Source organism: Erythranthe guttata, chromosome 8, assembly GCF_056151865.1.
Source record: "Erythranthe guttata isolate IM_541 chromosome 8, IM_541, whole genome shotgun sequence".
Lineage (NCBI taxonomy): Eukaryota > Viridiplantae > Streptophyta > Magnoliopsida > Lamiales > Phrymaceae > Erythranthe > Erythranthe guttata.
Window position 1 is genome coordinate 8,842,521 of NC_142540.1, and position 23,918 is coordinate 8,866,438.

The 23,918-nt window shown below is 33.7% G+C and overlaps 2 protein-coding genes and 1 pseudogene across 2 annotated transcripts; all 3 read right to left on the reverse strand.

Annotated features, from left to right (window-relative positions):
• LOC105951114 (uncharacterized) lies at positions 1-5,165 on the reverse strand (annotated as a pseudogene).
• Positions 5,166-10,596: 5,431 nt separating this feature from the next.
• LOC105951113 (Plastid-lipid associated protein PAP / fibrillin family protein) lies at positions 10,597-12,715 on the reverse strand. The gene is made up of 7 exons (XM_012974504.2): positions 12,195-12,715; positions 12,008-12,123; positions 11,785-11,907; positions 11,437-11,535; positions 11,298-11,342; positions 11,084-11,157; positions 10,597-10,993 (listed from the first exon to the last, which is right to left on the reverse strand). Exons 1-7 carry the CDS (start codon positions 12,448-12,450, stop codon positions 10,903-10,905), a joined length of 804 nt encoding a protein of 267 aa, XP_012829958.1. The 5' UTR covers positions 12,451-12,715; the 3' UTR covers positions 10,597-10,902.
• Positions 12,716-13,804: 1,089 nt separating this feature from the next.
• Positions 13,805-16,078, reverse strand: LOC105951112 (BolA-like family protein). The gene is made up of 2 exons (XM_012974503.2): positions 15,893-16,078; positions 13,805-14,247 (listed from the first exon to the last, which is right to left on the reverse strand). Exons 1-2 carry the CDS (start codon positions 15,953-15,955, stop codon positions 14,017-14,019), a joined length of 294 nt encoding a protein of 97 aa, XP_012829957.2. The 5' UTR covers positions 15,956-16,078; the 3' UTR covers positions 13,805-14,016.
• Positions 16,079-23,918: the final 7,840 nt, after the last annotated feature.

The window sequence follows — 23,918 nt, forward strand, 5'->3', positions numbered from 1 at the left end:
CATAAAATTTACATTAGAAACAAGACTAGTTAGTTTAATTAACACAAATGCAGACAGTATTTACATTAAAAAAAATTGCTAGTCAGATTGGTTGTGTGCAAGTACGACGATTGTGTCCAGGCTTCCCACACCGAGTACACTTCAGTTTACGAGTTTGCACTTGTGAAGGAATTATTTTTGTCTTTCTACGTCCCGGTCGAGTTCTCGAATCAGGTGCATTAACAAAGACATCGGGCTGAGCATTACACGCATCGTACAAGTCAAAGTCCTCATCAAACGAGGGAATTGGGTTAATCGTGAATTGATATACCTGTTTGTACGTATCAATTGTTAGAGTAGGTGACCAACAAGCCAACATGTGGCTGTGGTCTTTCGTATTTATTATTGTAATAAACGAACCTTTATTCGTATTAATGATAAAACACCTTGGCATTCTATATCTTTGTCCCTTTGTCACAAGCATAGATATAGTCCTTACAGTTATTACAAGTACTAGTAATTGATCGTTAGGATCGTGAGATATTTACTTAAGTATTATAACTGTTAAACGTGTTCCTAGTCGAAGGGTTACGCCACTAATGAGGATATCGGCCTTTCCCATGAAGACTAGCACTTAGTGTATGTGTACTGCATCTCATCAGTATACGGTATTGTGATATCGGCATGCATAAGTGGGTGCTCGTAAGTTGACGAGTTCACTGAACTACCTCACCCTAGAAATCTCTAAGTGGTTCCCAATAATCGAGTAGAGATATCTATGGTATAGTTGTACACCATTAGTCCTTATGACCTAGACATCACCGTGACTTCACTAGAGGACCAGCTGTATCGTGACCTGTCCCTGAGTTCCACCGAGGACCATCCCAAGGGCCAGTGTTCGTGCAGTCCGAAATCTAGTGGGAGGTCTGTGCATTGTAGTCGGGGATTCGATCGCTAGAATGGTCTTGGATGTCCTGTGTGTTCTGAAAGTTTGTAATCATTCTAAGTCTCTGGCCAGAGCTGACTAAGTGATGATTAGAGAATTCGATTCTCTAAGTCATGCACGTGACGATTACAACACTTGGAACGATCGCACCGTCATCGAACATATAAAGAGGTCTCGATGAACCAATGCCTCTAGTTCGATCGGGACATATGAATCGAAGGGACCGTACTGTACGTTAACTATATCTGAAGGTTCTTGCAGGCACTTCATTTGTATCTAGGGAATCATGACGCGTAGTTGCTAGACGCCAATCTTGATTCGTTGGGTGATTAAGGTGAAACGAGCTTCATCTTAATCGTAACTCGAAGGGGACGAGTTTTGACCACAAAGGGTTGTGGGCCCACGGCTAGCTTACACCTGAACCATCGAGGGTCACACTGCTCGTGCACATGAGATCTTTGAATAAACGGTCAGAGATAAAATAGTTTATCTTTGCATGATTGGAAGTCAATATGATTGAGTCCAACATTCATAATTTAGAATTATGAATGAGAATAAGAAAAGGAAAAGAATAGGCGAACGTGTTAGTGAACTTTCTAAATCGGGAAGTTTCCAAATTTAGAAAGTGCACTGAACTAGGGTTTCCACTTTTGGAAAGTTGGAAAATGAAAGATGGCACTCGTAATGACGAGGGAATTATAATGATTCCGAAAACGTAATCGTTGCAATTTTTCGGTCATTGAATTGAGAGAAACGAGCAAGTAAAAGTACTAGCGAACTTAAGCTGTTGGGCCCGGTCCAACTTAAGCCCGCTAGGGTTTTATGCAAGGGACTATAAATACATGATTTATAGGCCTTGCACAAACACACAAAAAACCCTAACCCTAAGCGGCCGACCCCCTCTCTCTCTCGGCCTCTCTTTCCGCGGCCACTACCACGCCGCCGTCGCCCCTCCGTCGCCGGAATCGGCCGTCCATCGGCCGTTCTCCTTTCGGTATTGTTTTTCCTTCTCTTTTCTTCCGTTTTATTCTAACTACTTCGTGTCTAGTGCCACGTTGTAGTTGATCGAAGTATACGAGGTGAAATCCGAGAGGAGGAAGACTGTAGATCGAAGAATCGAGGAGCAACGCACGAGCCGAAGCCGCACGCTGCCCCACGCGCCGCCCGGAAGTTCGCGCGTGAAACTCACGCGCCGCCGTGACCTCACGCGCCGCTGCTGCCGCTGCACCGCTGCTGCCCCGATTGTACGGATTGGTTTCCGTAGCAATCTCGACGTGCTATACGCTCCTACCTCACGCTTCAAGAGGTAAACACGCGAAACCCTAGTTTCGATTTGAGTTTTGTTTAAACCTATGTATTCATGTTTGTTTCGTATTATTTTATGTGATTATGTGTAATCGATCAAATCATTGCAAGCATGTTATTTGGTTTAAACGCGAGCATGTTAATTGATTTAAATTCGGTTAAATTTATTAGCATGTGTGTTGTTTTTAATTTCGCTGGAAGCGCAAAGGTACGCAATTAATTGATTTAAATTATCGGGCATGTACTATGTGCGTTTTAAACTCGTTTAATTCGCATAAATTTTTGTTTTCCGCTGCGTATGCGTGCCCGAAACCCAACATCAATATGAAAGCATGGATCCACAAACTCATATACTGAGTATCCTTTTGACTCCAAACATGCACATGCATGTTTGCATGGAAGTTTCTCTAATTGCCATGCTTTACAAGAACAAGTCTTCTGCTGCAAGTCAACCTTATACGACTTGTCCTCATCATATACCTCAAAAGCGGTACTACTTGATCTACAATATTTTAAGGAACGAGAGGCCATATGATTGATTGTTAATCTCTTTAAAATTTTCTTGCACAATACGCTAGTCATTGCCAAACTTTTTCCTTGTCGTTTAACTAGCATCTCCATTATTTTGATCCGTATGTGATCAATCATGGATGGAACAGGCAAAGATCGGGCATCTTTAACCCAACCATTCCAATTTTCTGCCTGATTATTGTTCACGATTCCCCATCTTTCTCCAGAAAAATAGGCATTCGCCCAATGATTTGGATCAGAATTCGAAATAAATGATGCCGCGAGAGGCATAGATTGCACTATACGAGAAATAGTTGCATCGAACTCCTGCCGAGTAGGAGCATATGCAGCATTATGTAAAACACTCGCCCAATATGACTTGTTGTGCAATGGGTACTTCCTCAGGACCTATATTATTTTGAAACATGTTATACAAATGTATGAAACATGCTATACAAATGTATGAAACATGCTATACAAATGTATGAAATGTGTTATACAAAAGTATGACACATGTTACACAAATGTATGAAACATGTTATACAAAAGTATGAAACATGTTATACAAAAGTATGACATGAGGTGACAAATGGTACGTTCCAATTTGCATATTAAAGAGAATCAAAATACCTGAGTTCTAAAGTTATCCACCAAGTGTCGCAAACAATATGCATGGTGGCTACTAGGAAATACCATCGGGACGGCTTTAAGAAGCCCCGAATGACGATCAGAGAAAATGGTAAAAGATCTATTGTCATTGTGAAGATCTAGAATTTGTTTCAATTTAATGCAAAACCACTCCCAGTTTTTATCATTCTCAGCATCAACAACTGTGTATGCCAATGTATACAAGGAATCATTTGGATCCTTGCACACAGCAGAAAGCAAGCATCATTTGTACTTATTTTTAATGTGAGTCCCATCCAAACATATCATCGGCCTACACCGATGAAAGCCGGAGATAGAACTCCCAAAACTAATAAATATTCGAATAAACTTTTGAGTAGCAGGTTCAATCTCATACTCTGCCATGCTACCAGGGTTATGCATTTTTAATGCACGACAATAGCGTCTCAGTTTATCATAACATGTCGTCTCATCACCATGGATATCGCGCATTGCTTTTTCTTTACCCCTCCATGCTGTGTAGTACTGAAGCTCCAGACCATAATCGTCTCGGATATCTTCTAACATACCACATGGTGTGTAAGCTGGCTGCGTTCTCAATTTTCGTTTCATAATTTGGGCAATCCATGTAGCATCGGCTTTAGGATGACCCCTTGTACGAAGAGTAGCATCACCACAAGTGTGCTCAAGATTGCACTTGCGAATGCTAAATAACTTATCTGACTTGTACAATGATGCATAAACCCTCCATTTGCAGTTTTCGTGAATGCATACTGCTATGATCTTTTGTTGATCATTTTTCATGTACTTAAATGATCGATTATTAGCAATAGAATAGTTGTTCAGCATATGCCTAAAATCATCAGGATCTTTAAAAAGCTGATTCTCCCCACGGATGCAATGTCTCCATGCATCAATTGAATTTCCAAGCGGATTACCCTCGATTTCCATCGATTGATCGCCGCTTTTGGTTTCAAAAAAATTTTAAAAATGGATTACAATAGAGTGGAATCCAAATAACAATGTACATGAAAATATCATAACAATGCACTGGTTCCATACTATCTTATCCATTATATAATACTAAGTTTTCCCACAAATAGTACCAAGTTTACCTATCACCCATACTATGCAGATGAAGGTTACGTACTATCTTCCCCATTATATGATACTATGTTTTCCCATTAACAGTACCAAATTTACCTATCACCCATACTATTCAGATGAAGGTAACGTACTATCTTCCTCATTATATGATACTATGTTTTCCCACTAGAAGTACCAAATTTACCTATCACCCATACTACTCAGATCAAGGTTACGTACTGTAAGTATCATACGTCCATACCATATTTATATTAGCATGATACTATTATGTGCCATATTTTATACTATGTATCACACAATAATTAACAACCATAAAGAAATGCATTTCAGCAGTACAGAAAAAGATGGAGACCTACCAGCCATCGGTGCGAACCCTCTTTCCACGCGAATTAGCTTCATCTTTGCAGGTCACGACAATGTCGACCACACTCATCTTCATTATCAGATGCAATGCAACCATATTCTCCACATCTTCATCACTGCCCAATGTCACATACAATCTTTCCCGAGGAGCCAAGTATTGGAGGATCAGTGCATCTGGATGGATATGATTCCATTTGTTGATAATAGCACCATATATCTCCATTAAGGTCGAATTACTTTTTATGGAAATAATGTGAAGTTGATTTTTGTATCGACAACTTCCAAGAATCACACTTGGTACATCGTTAGATACATCATTTGTAGCCATTGTGGGGTGGGTGGGTTTTACAGTGATTTTTTCGCCGGAAAAAAGGGGAAACCAGAGGAGAGAAATGGAGAAGAAATAGAGAAGAAAGAAAGCAGATAGAAATGAAGAGAGAGAAGAAAGAAATAGAAGATGAAGAGAGAGAAAGGCAGGAGAGAGAAAAGGGTGAGAGTGAGAAGAAAATATAATAAAATATATAAAATTCACATTAGGGACTGATCTGCATGTCAGACGCGTGAATAGGGACTTAAATGCTAGGGGAAACTACCTAGGGACTGATCTGTGTTTCAAGTTTTGGATTAGGGATTTATCTGTAGTTTCCCCTTAAATAAATTGTTTTTTAATTTTTAAAATTATTTATCAATTAAGCTCAATTGAATAATTGATCCATTAATCAATATAGTTCAATAAATAAGTGTTGGATTAACTTATTAAGTTTAATGGTTGAATTAATTTAATTAATGGAAAACAAATTATGATTGTGTGGCAAATAATCAAGGGATTATTTGATAAAACACCCCATATTCCTTTTACAATTAGTGTAGATCCAATTTTTTTTTCTTCTTTTTGAGATAAATCCTAAATTTAATTTATTAATTATTTTAATTACGATATTTCCATAATACCCTTAAGTATTTCCTTGTCTAGATCTAATTTTTTATTTAACAAAACATATAATTTAATATTAAATTATAATAAATCAATTACATTTACCATAATTCTACCACACGTTTTTTCTCGATTCTTTTTTCTTTCAACAAGCGCCCGCGCCCCCCCCCCCCCCCCCCCCCTCTCTTCCTCTACAATAGCAGAGATATCTTCCTCCAAATTTCGGTCATCTTCGCCGACGTGAGATCTCCACCGCTTCGTCACCATCACCGCCTTAATGGACCGCCTGCGTCTGCCTTCTTGTCATCCACCATATTAGCCGCCGCGGTTCGTTCATCCTCTAGGGCGGGGATCTCCATCTTCCCAGACAACACAAAAAGAGCCGGTGTTTTTTTTGTGATGGGAGCGATGAGATGTACGGGTAATTTGAAAAGTATGGAGAATTTTGATTATTTCGTGTCCTGTGTTTTTTTTTTCGATGGGATGGACGAGATGTAAGGGTAATTTGAAAAGTATGGAGAAATTTGATTATTTCTTGTTCAATTTTTTCTACTTGATTTTTCGGAGGCTTTCAATTTTAATTGAATTTTTTTTTTTAATAAATGGGAATGCACAGTTTTTAATAATAATTTAATTTAATATCGTATTTCCTTCCATTCGAATGGAAACTCATGTTCTGTTCGTGAGGGAGAATGTTTAGTCAGTTTCATATGTTTAGTAAGTTTTATATATTTATTTCTCTTTCTAATTTTGTGTAGTGGGTTTGGATGAGATTGTAGTAAATTTTAAATTCTTGATTTGTAAACCGATTTTGTTTTGAATGAATTAAATTTACACGTTGTTGTCTTCTTTTTCTTTGGTTCTGGTTTTTGCACAAACGGACTGATGGCAACAAGTAGGACGACGTTAGGTGATGCTCGGGTGACTCTACTATTGTCTGCAATGACATAGTTTATTAAAGGGGATTTTTTTTTTGTGAATTTAGGCAAGTTTTTTGTGGGTTTTCTCTTTGTAAAGGGATCTTATGTAGTGGATTTATATATTTTTGTAGTGATTTTTGATGAACTTGTATTGGATTTCAGACAAAATATACCTGCTGCAGGTGCGAGGAATAGAGGAGGCGGTGTCGATGCGCTTACGGTAAATAGTGGTTTTTGTAAATAGTGGTTTTCGACATTAAATAGTGGATTACGTTAGAGGGATGGGGTTGACAATGCGTACAGTATATAGTGGATTTCAAATTTAGGCAGTGAATAGTGGATTTCAAATTTAGACAATGAATAGTGGATAGTGGTTTTCGTAAATAGTGGTTTTCGAATTCTTACGCGAATTAAATAGTGGATTACGTTAGAGGGACATTGAACAGTGGATTTCAAATTCAGGCAGTAAACAATGGATTACGTTTATTTTTTTTAGATAGAGAATGTTCATAAATTTTGATGTGTACCGTAATAGTGGATTTTAAACTTAGACAGTGAATAGTGAATTACGTTAATTTTACAATGGATTACGACAATTTAACTTATTTTTTAATATTTTTTTTATAATGAATGTCGATAAATTTTGATAAATGTGTAGTGAATTTCATTTTTTTGTAAACCTGCCGGAAGTAAAATATATTTTTTAAAAACTGAAATTTTCAATAAGTTTACATTGAATTTTCGTAATAGATAATGTTAATTATTTAGTGGTTTCGATAAGCTTATAATGAATTTTCGAATTCGTAATAGATAATGTTAATTATTTAGTGGTTTTCGATAAGCTTATAATGAATTTTCGTAATGAACTACATTAATATATAGTGGTTTTCGATAAGTTTATAATGAATTTTTGTAATAGAATACATTAATTACATAGTGGTTTTCGTTGATTACATAGTGGTTTTCGATAAGTTTATAGTGAATTTCAATTTGTTAAAAACTTTGTTTTTTAAAACGAAATGTAAAAAGAGAATTTAAAAAAAATCAATATTAAAAATCAATATTAATAACGAAAATATTTTTTTTTCATAAAATCAAAATTTTATAATTTTCTTATAAAAAGCTTCAGAATAAAAATAAATTAAAAAAAAACACAATTTAATCAAAATTTAAAAAAAAAAATCCGCAAAAAAAGGCCTAAATTAAAAACAGAATCAAACAAAGTAATTTATTGTAATTGAAACGGTTTGAGATTTTTTGAGAGATTTTGGGGGATTAGGCGGATTTTTAGGGAAGTTATTTTGAGAAATTAAATTAAACATTAAAATTCATTAAAATTAAAAAATATACCACAAGGGTAATATAAGTATTTTGCTATGGAAGGGGGTTATGCCAAAAGTAGGATTATTAATTGGACTTATCCCTCTTAGGAAATTAAATAAAGGGGTTATCTCATATAACCCCAATAATCAATGGGTATCACTCTTAGTTGTCCTAACTCCTATTAATAAATGAGGCCTGTCAATTTTTTTTATTTTTTTTTTGCATTTATTGCTTATGTCTCTTAGGATCAATATGCGTTATCCCATATACATTTTAGAGAATATAGTTGTAGGAATCACAATCAAACTAATTCATAATTTCGGTAAGATACTCATAACTTAAAATTTCGCATTCTTAATTCCTAAGAATAATAATCAAGCTATAAAGAAGAACCTAATTGTCGTTCATACGATTATATATAAAAGTCTACTGAATTAACGTGGTCGGCCAGATTAACTAGGGACTGTATTAGTTTGATCGAGTTGGATCTATGACATCTCATATATTGGTAGGATTGACTTGACACAGGTAGGGTTGACTTGACACACGAAGACTTTGATATTCGGGAGATTAACTTATGTCATTGTCAAGTGTGAGGTAAACTACATTTAGGGTCACACAGTGATGTGATTGATAAGATCTATTACGTAATTGGGCTAGATTAACTAGAGGTTACATTTGCCCTATTGGATCTAAAGCCCGTTACAAAAACACGCTTTATGTAGAATTCAATATAATTAATAGCAGAACAATTAAATAGCAAAAGTCATAAAAATTAATTGTAATCATTAATTACAAACTGTCTTTAACTATTATGTTCTTAAAACTTTCTCGAATAGCTTTGATCCTTGACCAAACCAAACTCACCGGCACTAACAACCCGAATTGGATCCTTAATCCAAAACTTGTGTTCACTATTGAAGAGCGTATCTATGTGCTCAAAGAAAGACATCATGATGTTCTTCATGTGAATGCGGCTGTTGTTGAGACTGCGACAATTGAGACATGGAAGAAGTATGACCTCCATTGATACAATCCACCCAAGTATCTAACTTAATGTCGAGCTAATCGGAGCACAATCTTCCATTATTGAAGTTGATGAAGATGGCGATGCAATACGGGAAGATGATATTGTTCCTAGCCCATTCCATGAATGTGAACCTTGCACTTCCATTCCAAATGGAGTATTCTAGATCCTACGAGCTACAAAGATTTTAGGTGGATGGAGAATTCAAGGTGCACTGCCAAGTACTTCTATCAGTATCCATTGAAAAGTACAAAGATTAAGTTCTTTGTGAGGTAGTTCCACTTGTGCTTGCAAATCGTATTGATAAGCCATGGATATTTGGTGGAGGTGAAAGGAAATACATCGAGAAGAAAATGATTGCGGTGTTTGGTTTTATTTCTAATGTTAGCTCTTCTCTGCCTAGTTATTTTGATTCATGTTTATAGGGACAGAAGTATAAAGATTTCTAAATCATCCAAAGGAGTTGACCATGAAAAGAGAGATTATATATGCTCCTTTGGGTATTGGTTCGGATTCGAGTACGAATCCTTTTGAAGAAGGGGAGTATGATACGTTCTTGACAAACTTCAACATGAAGAAGGGGAAGAAGATAAAGTGCGCGAGTTTATTGGAGTTGTTCGTATTTGAAATGACTAGAATCAAAACAAGGGAGTTGATTGAAGAGCCCATGGTTTCGAATTGGGAGAAAAGAAAGAGGGATTCTTTAGACAAATTGAATTTCATGCATCCCAAAAGTCCCATGTGATTCTGGCAGGTTTTACCACTCGGATTATAACTCTCCCACTTGACGTCCAATTAAGTTGATTCGAATTGCTGAGGAAAGTCAATTGAAAGATCTACAACCTTCATGTTTTGAAGAAAAGAGAGATTCCAATCGGATTAGTGTTGAAATAAACTAGAAGTTTCTGCACGTGCACAACCAAACATCAACAAATTTAGAAGGATGATTGTGAAGTCGACTTGAAGTTTGAGTTAATTAGTTTAGTTATGCACGTCTTTATTTTATGATATATTATATTTTATTATTTTAGATATATTTTATGGTTAGAATTAGCTTAATTATAAGTTTCCTTATTATAGTTTAGGCATGAGTCATTTTCTAGTGAAAAAAATAGTCTTTTTAGGCTTTATAAATAGGTTGTCAATTTGGCATATTTTGATGGACGAATGTTGAATAAATATTGAGATTAGTATTGAAGGAATAGGTCGCGGTTTCCACCCCTTTGATTTGGACTATCTAAGAATTGATATCCGAAATATTGTTATTAGGTCTCATCAAGCATACACGGAATTTTCAAATTCTCCATTTTCATTTGCATTTTCATTTTATTTATTTCAAAATCCATGAACCAAACAGAGATTGTGTGTTCGAAAACCACAAAACACACAAGTCGTTTAGAGCTAAGTTTTGGCGGAGCAACAAGTGAAGGGACTTCACACACACACACACACTTCCTCACCTCAAAGAGCCAAGATGAGGCTTTTGGTTTTCAACAATCCTTAAAACTCAAAGTCAACATCGTCAATTTAGTGACAAATCTGTGAAAAGAATAAGTAAATAACATAGGTATGTATATTTTGCACCAAGAGTAATGAAGTCTGTTTATTTTCGTTTAATACAATATTTACATAAGAGGGTCAGAGGCAATACAGAAACAACAGTGTACAATAAATAAAGGAAGTTTCGGGTGTGGCTTCTCTCCAGATGTAACTGGAAGAATAGAAGTATAATGGTTCCACATAATTCTAGATGAATGAAAAGAAAACGAAAAAAATGGGATTTTCGTATCTTTAGCTAACCATAGCCAAAAATGCGGATCCGTTCCAATAATCGTAAGTCAGCAAATAATGTATCGATCGATCAGGGGTTATCACCCTCCTCCAGTAGTCTCTCTAAGATGAAGATATTCCCTTTGTCATCTCTGCCGATTCTCAAAGAATCATCAACATATCTGTGTGATCACAAAAGTGAAAAATCACGAGGATCCAATATTAATTCTGTTAAATTACTAGACTAAATTTAAATAAGTAGATTAACATACGTGATCTCAAGCCAGCCCTCCGGATTAAATATTCCAAGAAGAAGGTCATAGTTTTTGCGGAACACATTCATCAGCTGAGAAATGTAACAGAACATGCAAAATCAAATTAACCTCATAAAACACCATCGATTCGATTCGGTTATTTTGAGCTGGGATTTTGTCAAAAGGCCTATTTATTGAAGTACTAGTTAAAGATTAGGCAGTGGCTTTGTACCTGATCAGGAGTGATCGCTGACTTGTTATACGTGATATCAACTCGCTACAGAGAGTTCAAACAATCGAAAAATCTAAATAAATAAATAAATAAATGCAAGGGATATATATATATATATATATATATATGTAGGACTGACCGAATTTGAGGCGACCTTGAATGAAGCTTCAATTGTTAAATGTCCACTCAACAAACTCAGACCTCTGGCACTGAACTTGGCCGTGTTAACGGCTTTACCCTTTATAAAAATCTCCCGGTGTTAGTACATTACAATCTACTGAAATGAAAACACGAACGTTCGGCTATACATTGAATATATTTTGAAGGTATTCAATTCTTGAGCAGAGGAATTACATAATTGTGCAAATTCAGATTCATTTTTTCAATTATAGAAAATGTAATATTTCGGACGATTTAGGCCAAAATCAATTTGTAGAACATCAATCAATAAGAAACAAGGGAAAGAAAAAAAAAAAAAACAACCAACCTGAGCAGAATTGATGGACTGGAAAAGATCACCCAAAGTAATAAAATCGCGCAATCCCAATTTAGTTCGTTTGGAGCCGAGAATAGTAATTGTGGTGTAAATAAGCCTCCAATTTCCATCTATCTGCACACCAGCAAAACTCATAAAAAGAAAAAAAAAACACATCAATTTATTTTATCACCAATTCAATTCAATTCATTCACAAACAGAAACACACACATACCTTATGTAGGGAGAGAGTAGGGTGAGGAGTGGGATTTAGAGACTCGAGAAGGTGAACAAAGCTTTCAATTTCCGATTTCTTTTCCGACGACACTCCAAAAATGCCTCTATTGATCCCTGAAATCAAAAGAAGGAGAAACGAATAAGAAAGAAACCCTAGGAAATGGTGTAGTTGTTGTTGTTGTTACCTTGTAGTGCAGCGAAAAGGTGTATTTTAATGGCGGCGGTGGGTTCTCCTCTCAAATCATTATGAAGAGCAGCAGCAGCAGCAGCAGCAGATATATGGTTGTTAATAAATCTATTTTGTGGAGATTTGAATCCAATAATGATGGGCTTGTTGTTGAGATTGGGAGTTTGAACAAGTTTGGTGGTAATAACTGGTTTCCGAGGGAACACGTGTGGACCTGGGATTGGGTGTTGCATAAACTTTGTTGTGGCAGCCATATCTCAATCCGATGATGCCTTCAACAAACTTCAACTTCATATGGTATGCCTTCGTTTTGGAACTCTCTTTCATTTTTCATTTTTTTTATTTTTTCCTTTTTTTTTTTTTGCTTAAATTTATAATATATTTAGGTATATATTTATTATTTATGTTCTTTGGTTGTTGGGTGTATTTTTCATATTTTTGGGAGTGATGGTGGTAGTTGTCACTTGAGATTGAGAAGATTAGAGTATACTATTTTTTTTATTTTTCTAAAACTCCTATAGGTAATCCGTAGCGGAGAATCTATTATAAAATACAAAAAAGAGACACGTGGCAGCTGAAGACCCACCCGGTGTTTTTCACCGGGTGTAGGGTCGAACAAATCAGCTTCCCATACTTCACCACATAATTCTTTTATTTATTTATTTTTATTTTGAATTTACTGTTATTAAACCTTTAATGTAATATGATATTCTTTTTCTTCTTAATTGATCTGTCAACGTCAATGACAAAATATTAAAATAAATTAGCAAAGAGCCAAAGACTAATTTAAAGGGTTGTGCGTTGGTTGAGTTGGCTAAAAACGAGCCATAAAGTCAACCCAATCCATCCCACCAACTTTTATAAATATTGAAAACTATTATCGACCCAATTTATATGAGTTGGGTGGTGGTTGATAACCAATTTAGTAGGTCGGTTGATGGTTTGGTTGATAGGCCATTCATCTAAATATTTTTTTTTTTTTTTTTTTTTTAAATTTTATTAATTGTTACAACATTTTTTTACAATTAAACATGAGTAGTTCAACAAATTCGAATAAAAAATGCAAAACGTTACGAGCCATATGCATTGCAATTTAACATAAATAATTCAACAAATAATAATTTTCCAATATTTAGGCCATGTCTCAAAATTAAAATAGTTCAAAGTAGATAATTAAATAAATGTGATATAAAATGAAATTAAAAATTAAAAATATTAAACACTTTAAATAAAATTAATAAATAATAAATTGATAAATAAAGTTTGTTGGCCGATATTACCCAATTAACCAACTTTTTAGCATATTAAAAATCATTATCGACCCTACTTAACTGTGTTGGTTGATGGTTGATTATCCGCAAAAAAATATGGATCGAAATGGATTGATTGGTGGTTAAAACCTATCCATGTACAAAGTAATTTATACTCTTGGATGTTAGTTTTAAAATGGTTTGGTTGTAATTATGTGGGGTTTAAACGAATGTTGTCCTGATCAAACATGACTTTTATTAGTCCAGTGGTTTTCGTGGATCTATAGAACATGCGGCACAGGTTTCACACCACACCCAAACCACATAACCAAATAAATAATAAATAAATAAAAACAGGTTGAAGAAGATGTGTGGAAATTATTGTCAAATGCAAATGCAATAATTAATATCCAGTAGTAGTTACTAGTTAGTATCAGTATCAGTATGAATAAAAGCAGCAGCAGCAATTTAAACCTCACAAGGGTGGTTTAACAGAATGAAAGGCATGAATGAAGCACAAGTTTAGTAGTGATATATATATATATATATATATATAGATATAGATTGATTTCAGGCAGCAGCAGGAGGTGATTGAGGATTTGGAGGAGGGGGGTTTTGTAGGGCCCACTGCTGAGGGGTGAGGGCTTTAGTAATGGAAAGAGCATGAATTTGTTTCATCTCTTCAGCTAAAGCAGTGTTCACCATTCTGTGCCTCTCGAGCAACCGTTTCCCTTCAAACTGCTCCGACACTATCTCTACACAGTAACTCGCACCGCATCCCCCAGACGTGTCACTCACATCCTGCCCATTCAGCAACACCATCATAAATTAAACCAAAGATCATAACCACATCATCAGACGTAGTGCTTGTTTTCCAAACTTAATTAAGCATGTGCTGCAATCTAATGATGCCTAATGAATGTTTGGCTAGGATTAGCTAGCCCCTTACAAAACAAAGTCATACTCGGGACACATCTTTATGAATTTTCCAACATGGTTAAGCGACCACAACTCAATCGTCAATTACTGCATTTGCTTTGTTTGAAATTAAAAACCCCCCTTTGATCCAGCAAACTTCTTGTGAAATTCCAAGACTTTGATTACAAGAATGCCAATACTTGTCATCGGATTCAAAAATAGTATTTGTTAAACATGCACATACTGACTTTGCTGCATAGTTCAAAAAACACTTGCAAGCAAAACGAAATAACTGTAGACTCTATACTGGGTGTCACGTTTCATTTTACAGAGAGAGAACTACACGTGCACCAACTATTTAGTTAATCATGGCTAATCTCCCCAACCAAACGAGGACTAAAGATATCTCCACTCTATCACTGACTTACAAACTTAAAAAACACATATTTGATGCTGATAAGATTCATGGTATTCAGACTGTACGACACACATCTTAATGCAGCATGAAGTTCTGGCAATTACAAATTCCAACCGAATAATGTCATTCTAAAGACAAAAAGGTTAATAAAGCTACCACTATCGCATACTTTTATACCAAACAACTTGAATTATGCAGGGCATACCAAACAACTATATATATCCTCATTCATTGTCTGGTTGATTATGTGCTCGAATAAACGGCAAAAATACTACTAACCTTTGAATTTAAGTTCAAAAGATCTGCAAACTTTAAGATAAAGAAATTATCTGAGCGAGATTACTAGAGCTCTTTCCTATAGACTTCCATGTCGGAAAGAGATTATATGAGTTTCAGTCACTATGCAAGCAGTTATTAATAGTACAAAAAATAATCAGATTCAATAATCAACTAGTTTCTGGATGATTCTCACTCAACAAATAAGGAAGAGAATAACAAATCCTACATAACCTGACGATTTTCCGATGAGTGATCATAAAAGACTAAACCAACTGCAAGGCACTATTATGCATATAATTCGTTTGTTAAAAACTCACTTCTTTCCCCTCAAGAACTTCAATGTGAGAGAGACAAACAAAACAATATAGTCAGCTATCTTAGTCGGTTATTTCTTCCGAAAACATGAATTGGGAGATTCAGTTAATTTGGACATATAAACATATATAGATTGTCCTACTAATCGACGACGAAAATACACCACAACAAGAAAAAGAAAAAGAAAAAGGAAAAAAAAAATCATGCTTCACAGTTTCCATATTAAATTGTCAACCAAGACCTGCTACCCAAGAGTTTATGATAGCAAATGGTACATACATGATATTCTTTCTGTAAATCAAAATGAAACCTGATTTTCAATTTAAACAGAAATCCAAAAGAATCACATATGGAGAAGTAGATCAAAACTTTACTCTAACATAACTAACGACTGATTAATTAGCTAATTGAAACATGGTACGGATAATTTGGAGTAATTTTGCAATTTCAGAAAATGAAGAAAAACGAAAACTGCAGGAATTAAGGAATAGCGGAAAAGGGTAAATGAAAGATTACAATATGAGAAGGATTGAGCTTGGAATTTAGGGTTGATTCAACTTGCTCCTTTGTTACCGCCATCTCTCCTGTGCGTTGCTGATTGCAGGGCTGCGTGGGCTTTAAGCTTTATATTCAAGATTCTCTACCCCCAAATAATAGGCCCGGATTCTAAATTCGCACGAACAACCCATCATAAAGAAATTCTTTAAAAAGAATGGCCAAATCTCACTAATAGTCCCTCATCTTAGTGTAGAGTTTCACTTTAGTTCCTCATGTCCCAATTGTCTCATTATCATCCTCCAACTCTACAATCTACCTCAATATAGTCCGGTGTATAATTTGTTAACTTTAACAGAATCTTTTATTTATTGGATGAAATATTCTATTCTTATAATTTTTGTAATAAACTATAAATAAATTAATAAATACTAGAAAAAAATATATAATTGAATTAATTCTTTAAATATTAACATAAGATCAGAAACAAATATAAATAATTTTTTGATAGGGAATATATGTAGATGACATATTATAATTATATTAAATATGTTTCTAAATTCAAGTCATATATTCACAAAATAAATGATTCTTTTTATATTAATATAAATTAATATTTCGTAAAAATTATAATTTTTTAAGTTATATTTTTGTTAGTTGCAAATATTATTTTTAAATTACAAATATTATTATTTATTGAAATAAAATCACAATTTATCAAAAATAGTCTAACAATGGAATATTCCATCCATTTCTAAAAACATTCTGGTAAAGTTAACATGTTTATACACCAATGGATGATAATGAGATGAATCATACAGATGAGGAATGAAAATGAGACAATTAAAAAATGAGGGACGAAAGTGAGACTAAATGTAAAGATTAGGGACTAAATCATAATTTCTATGATTGACAGTAATACTACTGTCGGAACAGTAATATTAGTGTGATTGACATTAATATTACTGTAAACCACATCAATATTAATTTTTTTGGCTTTTTATTATGTTTGCCTAACATATTAATATTACTCTATTGCACAATAATAGTGATTTTTGTTGTTTTAATATTACTGTGCTAGAGAGTAATATTGCAATATTACTATGTTAAACAATATTATAGTTCATATTAATGTCAAACCCAGTAATATTACTGTTTAAGCGGGCCAAAAAATGTTCAGGAAAAAAAAAATCAAAAAAAAAAACTAAATAAATAAATAAGTCAACGCCGCCGAAGACAGGCGTTGACTGCCCGCCGATTAACGCCAGAAACCGGCGGCAGTAGAAAAAAAGTGGTCAGCGTCGGTTAACGGCGGCGACGGTCAAAATTGAATAATTGGTGAAATTTGGGGTCAAATTGATGTTAAATTGGGTATTTTGGTCATTTACACTAGGGGTGTAAACGAGCCGAGTCGGCTCGTAAAAAGCTCGAACTCGGACTCGAGATTTTCGAGCTCGAGCTTTCTGACGAGCCGAGCTCGAGCTTTCTGACGAGCCGAGCTCGAGCCGGTTTTCAGTTGTTCATGAGCTCGCGAGCCGGCTCGCGAGCCGGATTTATTATTATTTTTTTATTTATTTTTATTTTTTATATGTTATTTTTATTTAAATAATGTATAATAATATAAAATATTATAGAAATAAATACAAATATTAAAAATATATATAATTACAATTTAGTTTTTATTTTTTATTTTTTTAAATAATTTTTAATAATAAAATAATAATTATAAAAAAAAAAAAAAAAAAGACAATGGGCTCGAGCTCGAGCTCGACAAAATTGACACGAGCTCGAGCTCGAGCCAAAAAAAGAGGAACTCGACGAGCTCGAGCTCGAGCTCGACAAAATAAACTCGAGCTCAAGCTCGGCTCGTTCACACCCCTAATTTACACACATCTGGACTTTGTAGGAATTTTTTTGTAAAAGAGTCTTTCATCTGCCTCACATTATGATTGTAGCATGTGATGGTCTTATTTGTAATAGCACCTTGAAAAAAAAAAATCACTATATTATTATACATATATATTTATTTAGTCCACTCAATTTTTTTATTTAGTCCACCTAAAATACAAATTAAATTCTAAAAAAATTCTAAAAGTTTATTTTTATTTCCCGATCTTCTGGTTTTGTCGGAAAAAAAAAAGGTCCTAACTTTTTTTTAGGGCCACCCGAAAATGTAAGCTCGCGCCTTACCAAAATCCCAGCATCACCACTCTTGAAACAATCATTGTTGTCATTAATTTTTTTTTTAAATGTATATTCAGTCCCTCCAATGATAAAATTCTGGCTTCGCCACTACTTATCTATAGAGAATTTTTTTTTTAGGGGATTCCAGCTAATTTCCCCTAAAATTTATCGTCAAATGAAACAGTCATCATCATTAATTAGTTTTAGGGTTAATACAAAAACACCCTTATACTATGAACTTTGTATCATATACCCCATGTTTTACACATAAATATAAAAACCCCCTTAGCGTTACATTTTTTCCAAAATCTGTTTGTTGGTTGGTTTAGATGGATGAAAATTCCACTATATTTTTTAACATTGTAAATTGATTTTACTTGGGAAAATTTGGTATTTTTATTTTTTTTTTCTCCAAAACATCTAATTGCTTAGATTTTCTTAAATTTTCCAAATAAAATCTTTTATTTTTGTCATTTTGAATTTCTTCATTTTTTAAGAGTGGTGATGCTAGGATTTTGGTACGGCGTGAGCTTACATTTTCGTGTGCCCTGAAAAAAAAATTAGGACATTTTTTCAAGGGTGCCTACTCCACTACCATCCCTATATAATAATTTGGCGTGTAACAAACGACTTAGATATGAAGAAATTATGGATTTATAAAACACAAGCAATAATATTATACGTGTACATAGTTATCTGATGTGTAAAATGCTTCAGTGCCGGTACTCGGTTTGTATCATTGGTGAAGATGACATTGTTTAAGGTGGTATATATAGTATATCGGCTATTGGTGTAGTCATTAAATGCATTTACGCATCAATCAGAATTTACGAGCTAATTGCATAGACCCCCTGTGAAATTTTGAATGGCTAAAAACCCCCTCATGTTAAAAATATTAGCATAGACCCCCCTATATTATTTTTGACAAAGCACACTGACCCTTATTTGGAAATTAGCAGTTGACTTACATGAAATGACTAAACTAACCCTTATATTCTTTAATAATTTATGTTCCAATAAATAAATAAAATGCAGAAAGAAAAATAAAATTATCACCCAGGCCATCGTTCTTTATCCCGCAACCCAATTCTTCCATCGAGCCCTCCGCCACCGCATCACCACAACCACGGCTGCACCACAGCCGCACCACAACCACGGCCGCACCACCGCCGCATCGGCCGCACTTCCGCCGCATCACCACCACCACGGCGGCACCACCGCCGCATCACCACCTGCCTTCTGCGTTGATATTCGACGGATTTTTGTGGAATTTTTTTTTGGGTTGTTGCTGGGTTTTGCAGAAGTTCAAATCTTTCCCATTTTTTTTTTCTTTTTCTCGATCTGATTAAAGAGGGAGATTGAAATTTTTGGTTTATTGTATTTTGGAATTCAATTTCAGAGTGGGAAGACGATGGTGGTGTTGTCGGAGATGGAGCGGCCAAGTTTTTCCAGAATTTTCATTCTTTGTTTCTTTTTCTGATTTTTTTCTTATTTTTAATATTATATTTTTTATTTTAATTGTTTAGAAATTGAAATACTAATAAAATTTGGTAGATTAGATGGAGGAAACAACTTTGGTCCTTTTTTCTTCTTTTGCAAATGGGAAGGTTATGAAGATGAATTGCTGGTTTTTGTTTGTTTTATTTATTTATTTATTTATTTATTTTATTTGGTGAGGAGCAGATCTGGAGAGGGGAAGAAGATGATGAAGTTTTGTGAAATTATGAAAATTGCAATTTGGTTCTATGCAATTTGGAGAGAGGGCTTTTCTGAAATCAGTGGGGATTGAATTGAAAATTCTGAAAACTTCATTTTGAGCTTATGAAAAATATTTTGGGTAAATTTATAAATTTTAAAAATTGATTTAAAGGGTATTTAGGTCTTTCACGTTCCAAAATACGAGGCCCAGTTGCATAAAGCGCGAGTGTATAACACATCGAGCTCGTAGGGTCTTTTTTGACTTTGACTATTTTTCATAGGGGGTTTTGTGCTAATATTTTTAACACGAGGGGTTTTTCAGCAATTCGAGATTACACAGGGGTGGTTTTTGCAAAAAACCCCAGAATTTACAGTACCTGAAAAGTGAAAACCATCTTCTTGAATGAGAAATCCTTAAATTCGGTCGGTTAGATACGATTTATTGATGAAGAAGATGTTTGTTCACCATTACGATTCTGCAAAAATTGAAGCCTGTAAACAGTTGTTGTAGACTTCAGAGAAGAGAGGAGGAAGAGAAATGTTGTTCTTGTATGTGAAAGGGTGTTTTTTGAGATGTAACATTTACATGCCAGAAGATGAATCTGACATTTTGTTTTCTATACTGATATTGCAATGGTGAACGTTATAAGTATTTTTAATATGAGTTAATGTGGCATAGGTTAGTGGAGAATCCGAATAGGTAGTATTTTTATTTTTATTTTTATTTTGTTTGCTTTTAGTAATTTCTTGTCTTTTCTAATATTTTTTTCTCATATTTCCATCCATAAGATTTATTATTTCATGTGCGTTACAAATTCAAATAGACGGTACATTTGGTTGTTAATTATGAGTGTGGGCTACAAACGTGTAGAAGTTTCTTTTTACCCTTAAAGTGTCCTTTAACTATTAGCATTTTAAAAGGGTATTTTTGAACAATAAAAAATGGAAGAACTTTCCTATTATTCCCATTTTTATAAGAATTTTTATAAGAAGTATAGATAGATATAGATAGATAGATTAATTCAATTAAAAAAGTTTGTAAAATGAGAAATATTTTACCTGACTTTAAAGGGTATAAACATTTTTTATTGACTAAAGCAAATAATTCAAATGATTGCTTAATCATTAGGTTGTTTTCAGAATTATAATCGGTTCAATTTAGACCACATGTCATTTCTGAAAAAACAGATTAGAAAAAAAAAAAAGTAAAAAAAAATTAGACCACATGCCGCAATATTTGAAATTCAAAAGTTTCCAATTCAATTATTCACGTAATACTTTCAAGAAAGTTACCTTGAAGTTGCATCAACATGGGGCCGTCAAAAAGAAAAGCATAGGTAACAATAAATTGAATTATATTTAAATAATTCAATTTATATAAATAATAGGTTCTATAGTTTATGCATATATGTAGTGATTGGTCAAATTTATCTCACCCAATCTAAAGCGGCAAAGCGCCATTCTTTGTCACACATGACTTGATAATTGAAACAAAATTTCATATTTTTGTCTATTCGAATTTGAAAATTTTGATTTGAAATAATTTTTTTAATTTCAATGTCCAATGTTTTTTATTTAATTTGTACAACAATAATTGTGTACAAAATTATGATATTCAATCTATTTCTTTTCTTTTAAAAACAATGCATACAATTAAAATCACAGACCAACCGATTTGTATATATGAGTTGGTTAAAACCTAATCAAAAAAATTATCGGCCAAAAATATTATAAATAAAAAAAAGGGGTTTTTGTGCATAAGTCTCCAACCAAGCATCATTATTATTTTAGGTTTAGGGGCTATATTTCTTTCACCAATAAGCCCATCCCTTTAATATTTATTATAAATAAAGGAAACATTCATGTATATGCCAATATTACCCCCAACCATTTATACCCAATTCTTAATTGTAACCACAATTTAATCAATTTTGTCCACAAAAATCCAATTTTTACTACAAAAATCCAATTTTGACTCTTTTTTTCAAAAAAAAAAAAATTTCACAAATTTTTTTTTGCCGCCGGATTCCGGCGTTGACTTTTCGATTTTTTTTTCCTTCCGGATTTTTTCGCCAGTTTCCGGCGTTGATTTTTTTTTCTTTCTTTTCTTTTCTTCCGGATTTTTTCGCCGGTTTCCGGCGTTGACTTATTTTAGTGTTTTTTGATTTTTTTTTTTTTTTTTTTTTTTTTTTTTTTTTTTTTTTTACGTCTGCCGCTAAACGTTGACCGTAATTGTGCTGTCACTGACAGTAAATTAACGTAATTATACTGTCAATAACAGTTAATTAACGTAATTGTACTGCCGTTGACAATACATTTATGTAATTGTACTGCGGTTGACAGTAAATTAACGTAATATTATTTATTTATTTTTTTGTTATTTTTTTTTGATTTGTTGACAAGTCAACGTAAATATATTATTGTCGTTGACAGTAAAATAACTGTAAACACAATAATATTACTGTCAACAACATCAATATTATTATTTTTTTAGGTTTTTTGTTTTGTTTGAGTCATTCACGGAGTAACGTAATAATATTATTGTCTATTATTAAAATATTACTGTAAACACAATAATATTACTGTGGTTGACGATAATATTACTGTTGTTATAGTAATATTGCTGTCAACCACATCAATATTATTATTTTGTTTGGATTTATTTTTTTGTTTGAGTTATTCACGGAGTAACGTAATAATATTACTGTCTATTATTGTAATATTATTGTGGTTGACGGTAATATTACTGTTGTTATAGTAATATTACTGTCAGTCACAGTAATATTAATTCTTTTGGCTTTTTATTATATTTACATTTGTTGAACGATCAACATAGTAAGAAATATTACTCTATTACACAATAATAATGAGTTTTGTTGTGTTAATATTACTGTGCTAGAGATTAATATAGCAATATTACTGTGTTAAACTGTAGTTTAGTTAATTTTATTGTGTTTAACAGTAATATAGTTAATATTACTGTCAATCACAGCAATATTGCTGTTTAAACGAAAAAAAAAAGCTACAGAAAGAAAGAAAAGAAAAAAAAAATCGAAAAAGTCAACCCGGAGACCGGCGAAAAAATCCGGAAGAAATTTTTTTTTTGAAAAGTCAACGCCGGAATCCGGCGGGAAAAAAAATTTTGAAATATTTTTTTTTGAAAAAAAAAATTGGGTCAAAATTGAATAATTTGTGAAATTTATTGTCAAATTGAGGTTAAATTAAGTTAATGATGAAATTGGAGCATATTAAAGTGTGGACTTATTCGTAAATGAGTTTTTTGTCTGGATCTCTTTATAAATAAGTACCCATTGATTGGTTTATTTGTAATGACCAAAAAAAAAAAGTAATCGAAAGTGGATCAATTGACCGATAAAACCGACCATGCCAAGGCCTACTTACATATATCTAAATTATTATCGCAGGAATGATTCACATGGTTTACTTACACATTTGTAAGTAGAAAGGCTGCAGTTGAGAATTAGACCTATATTTAAAGGTTAACCTACTACTAATGGTTAAGATCTCAGATCTGTTAACCAGCTTATAAATTATTAATATTTTTCTCATTTTGCTATCATGAATTATTATTATAAATTATTAATATTATATATGTCATTACACATTTTGAAACAATAATTAGTATAACATAAACCAAGCAAACAATTTGAGTGCGGACTCAACAGTCACGAGTTACGAGTAGCTAGTGTATATTGTGGAAGGCATTATTTTAGAGACGGCAGATATGGAAATTATACATAACTAACCACCAAACTAATTACATTCTTGTACATATCTTCTTCATTTTGAAATTAATTTGACAGACCCCCATCACCTATCATGAAGTCCTTATAATGCCCTTTCAAAATTAATTTTAAACTCTAGTCACTTACAGTTGTCTCTCTCTTCCTCTCTCAACTCTCAGATTCAAATCCCGCCTCCATAGATCTTCAACTGTCGAAGTTTCTTCTCGGAGTCATAACTCTTTCTCCGGTGGTCGGAATTCGATTGTTTAACTACTGTTGGATTCCTCTCGTCGAGCTCTTTGTTTTGGCGGTGATTTCATTCAGCTTGGAGCGATGAATCTTTTTCTGCAATTGTTTTTCAGTCGACGCGTATTTCGACGATGTTGGGTCTTGCCGGAGGTATTTTGTGTTCCGCCAGT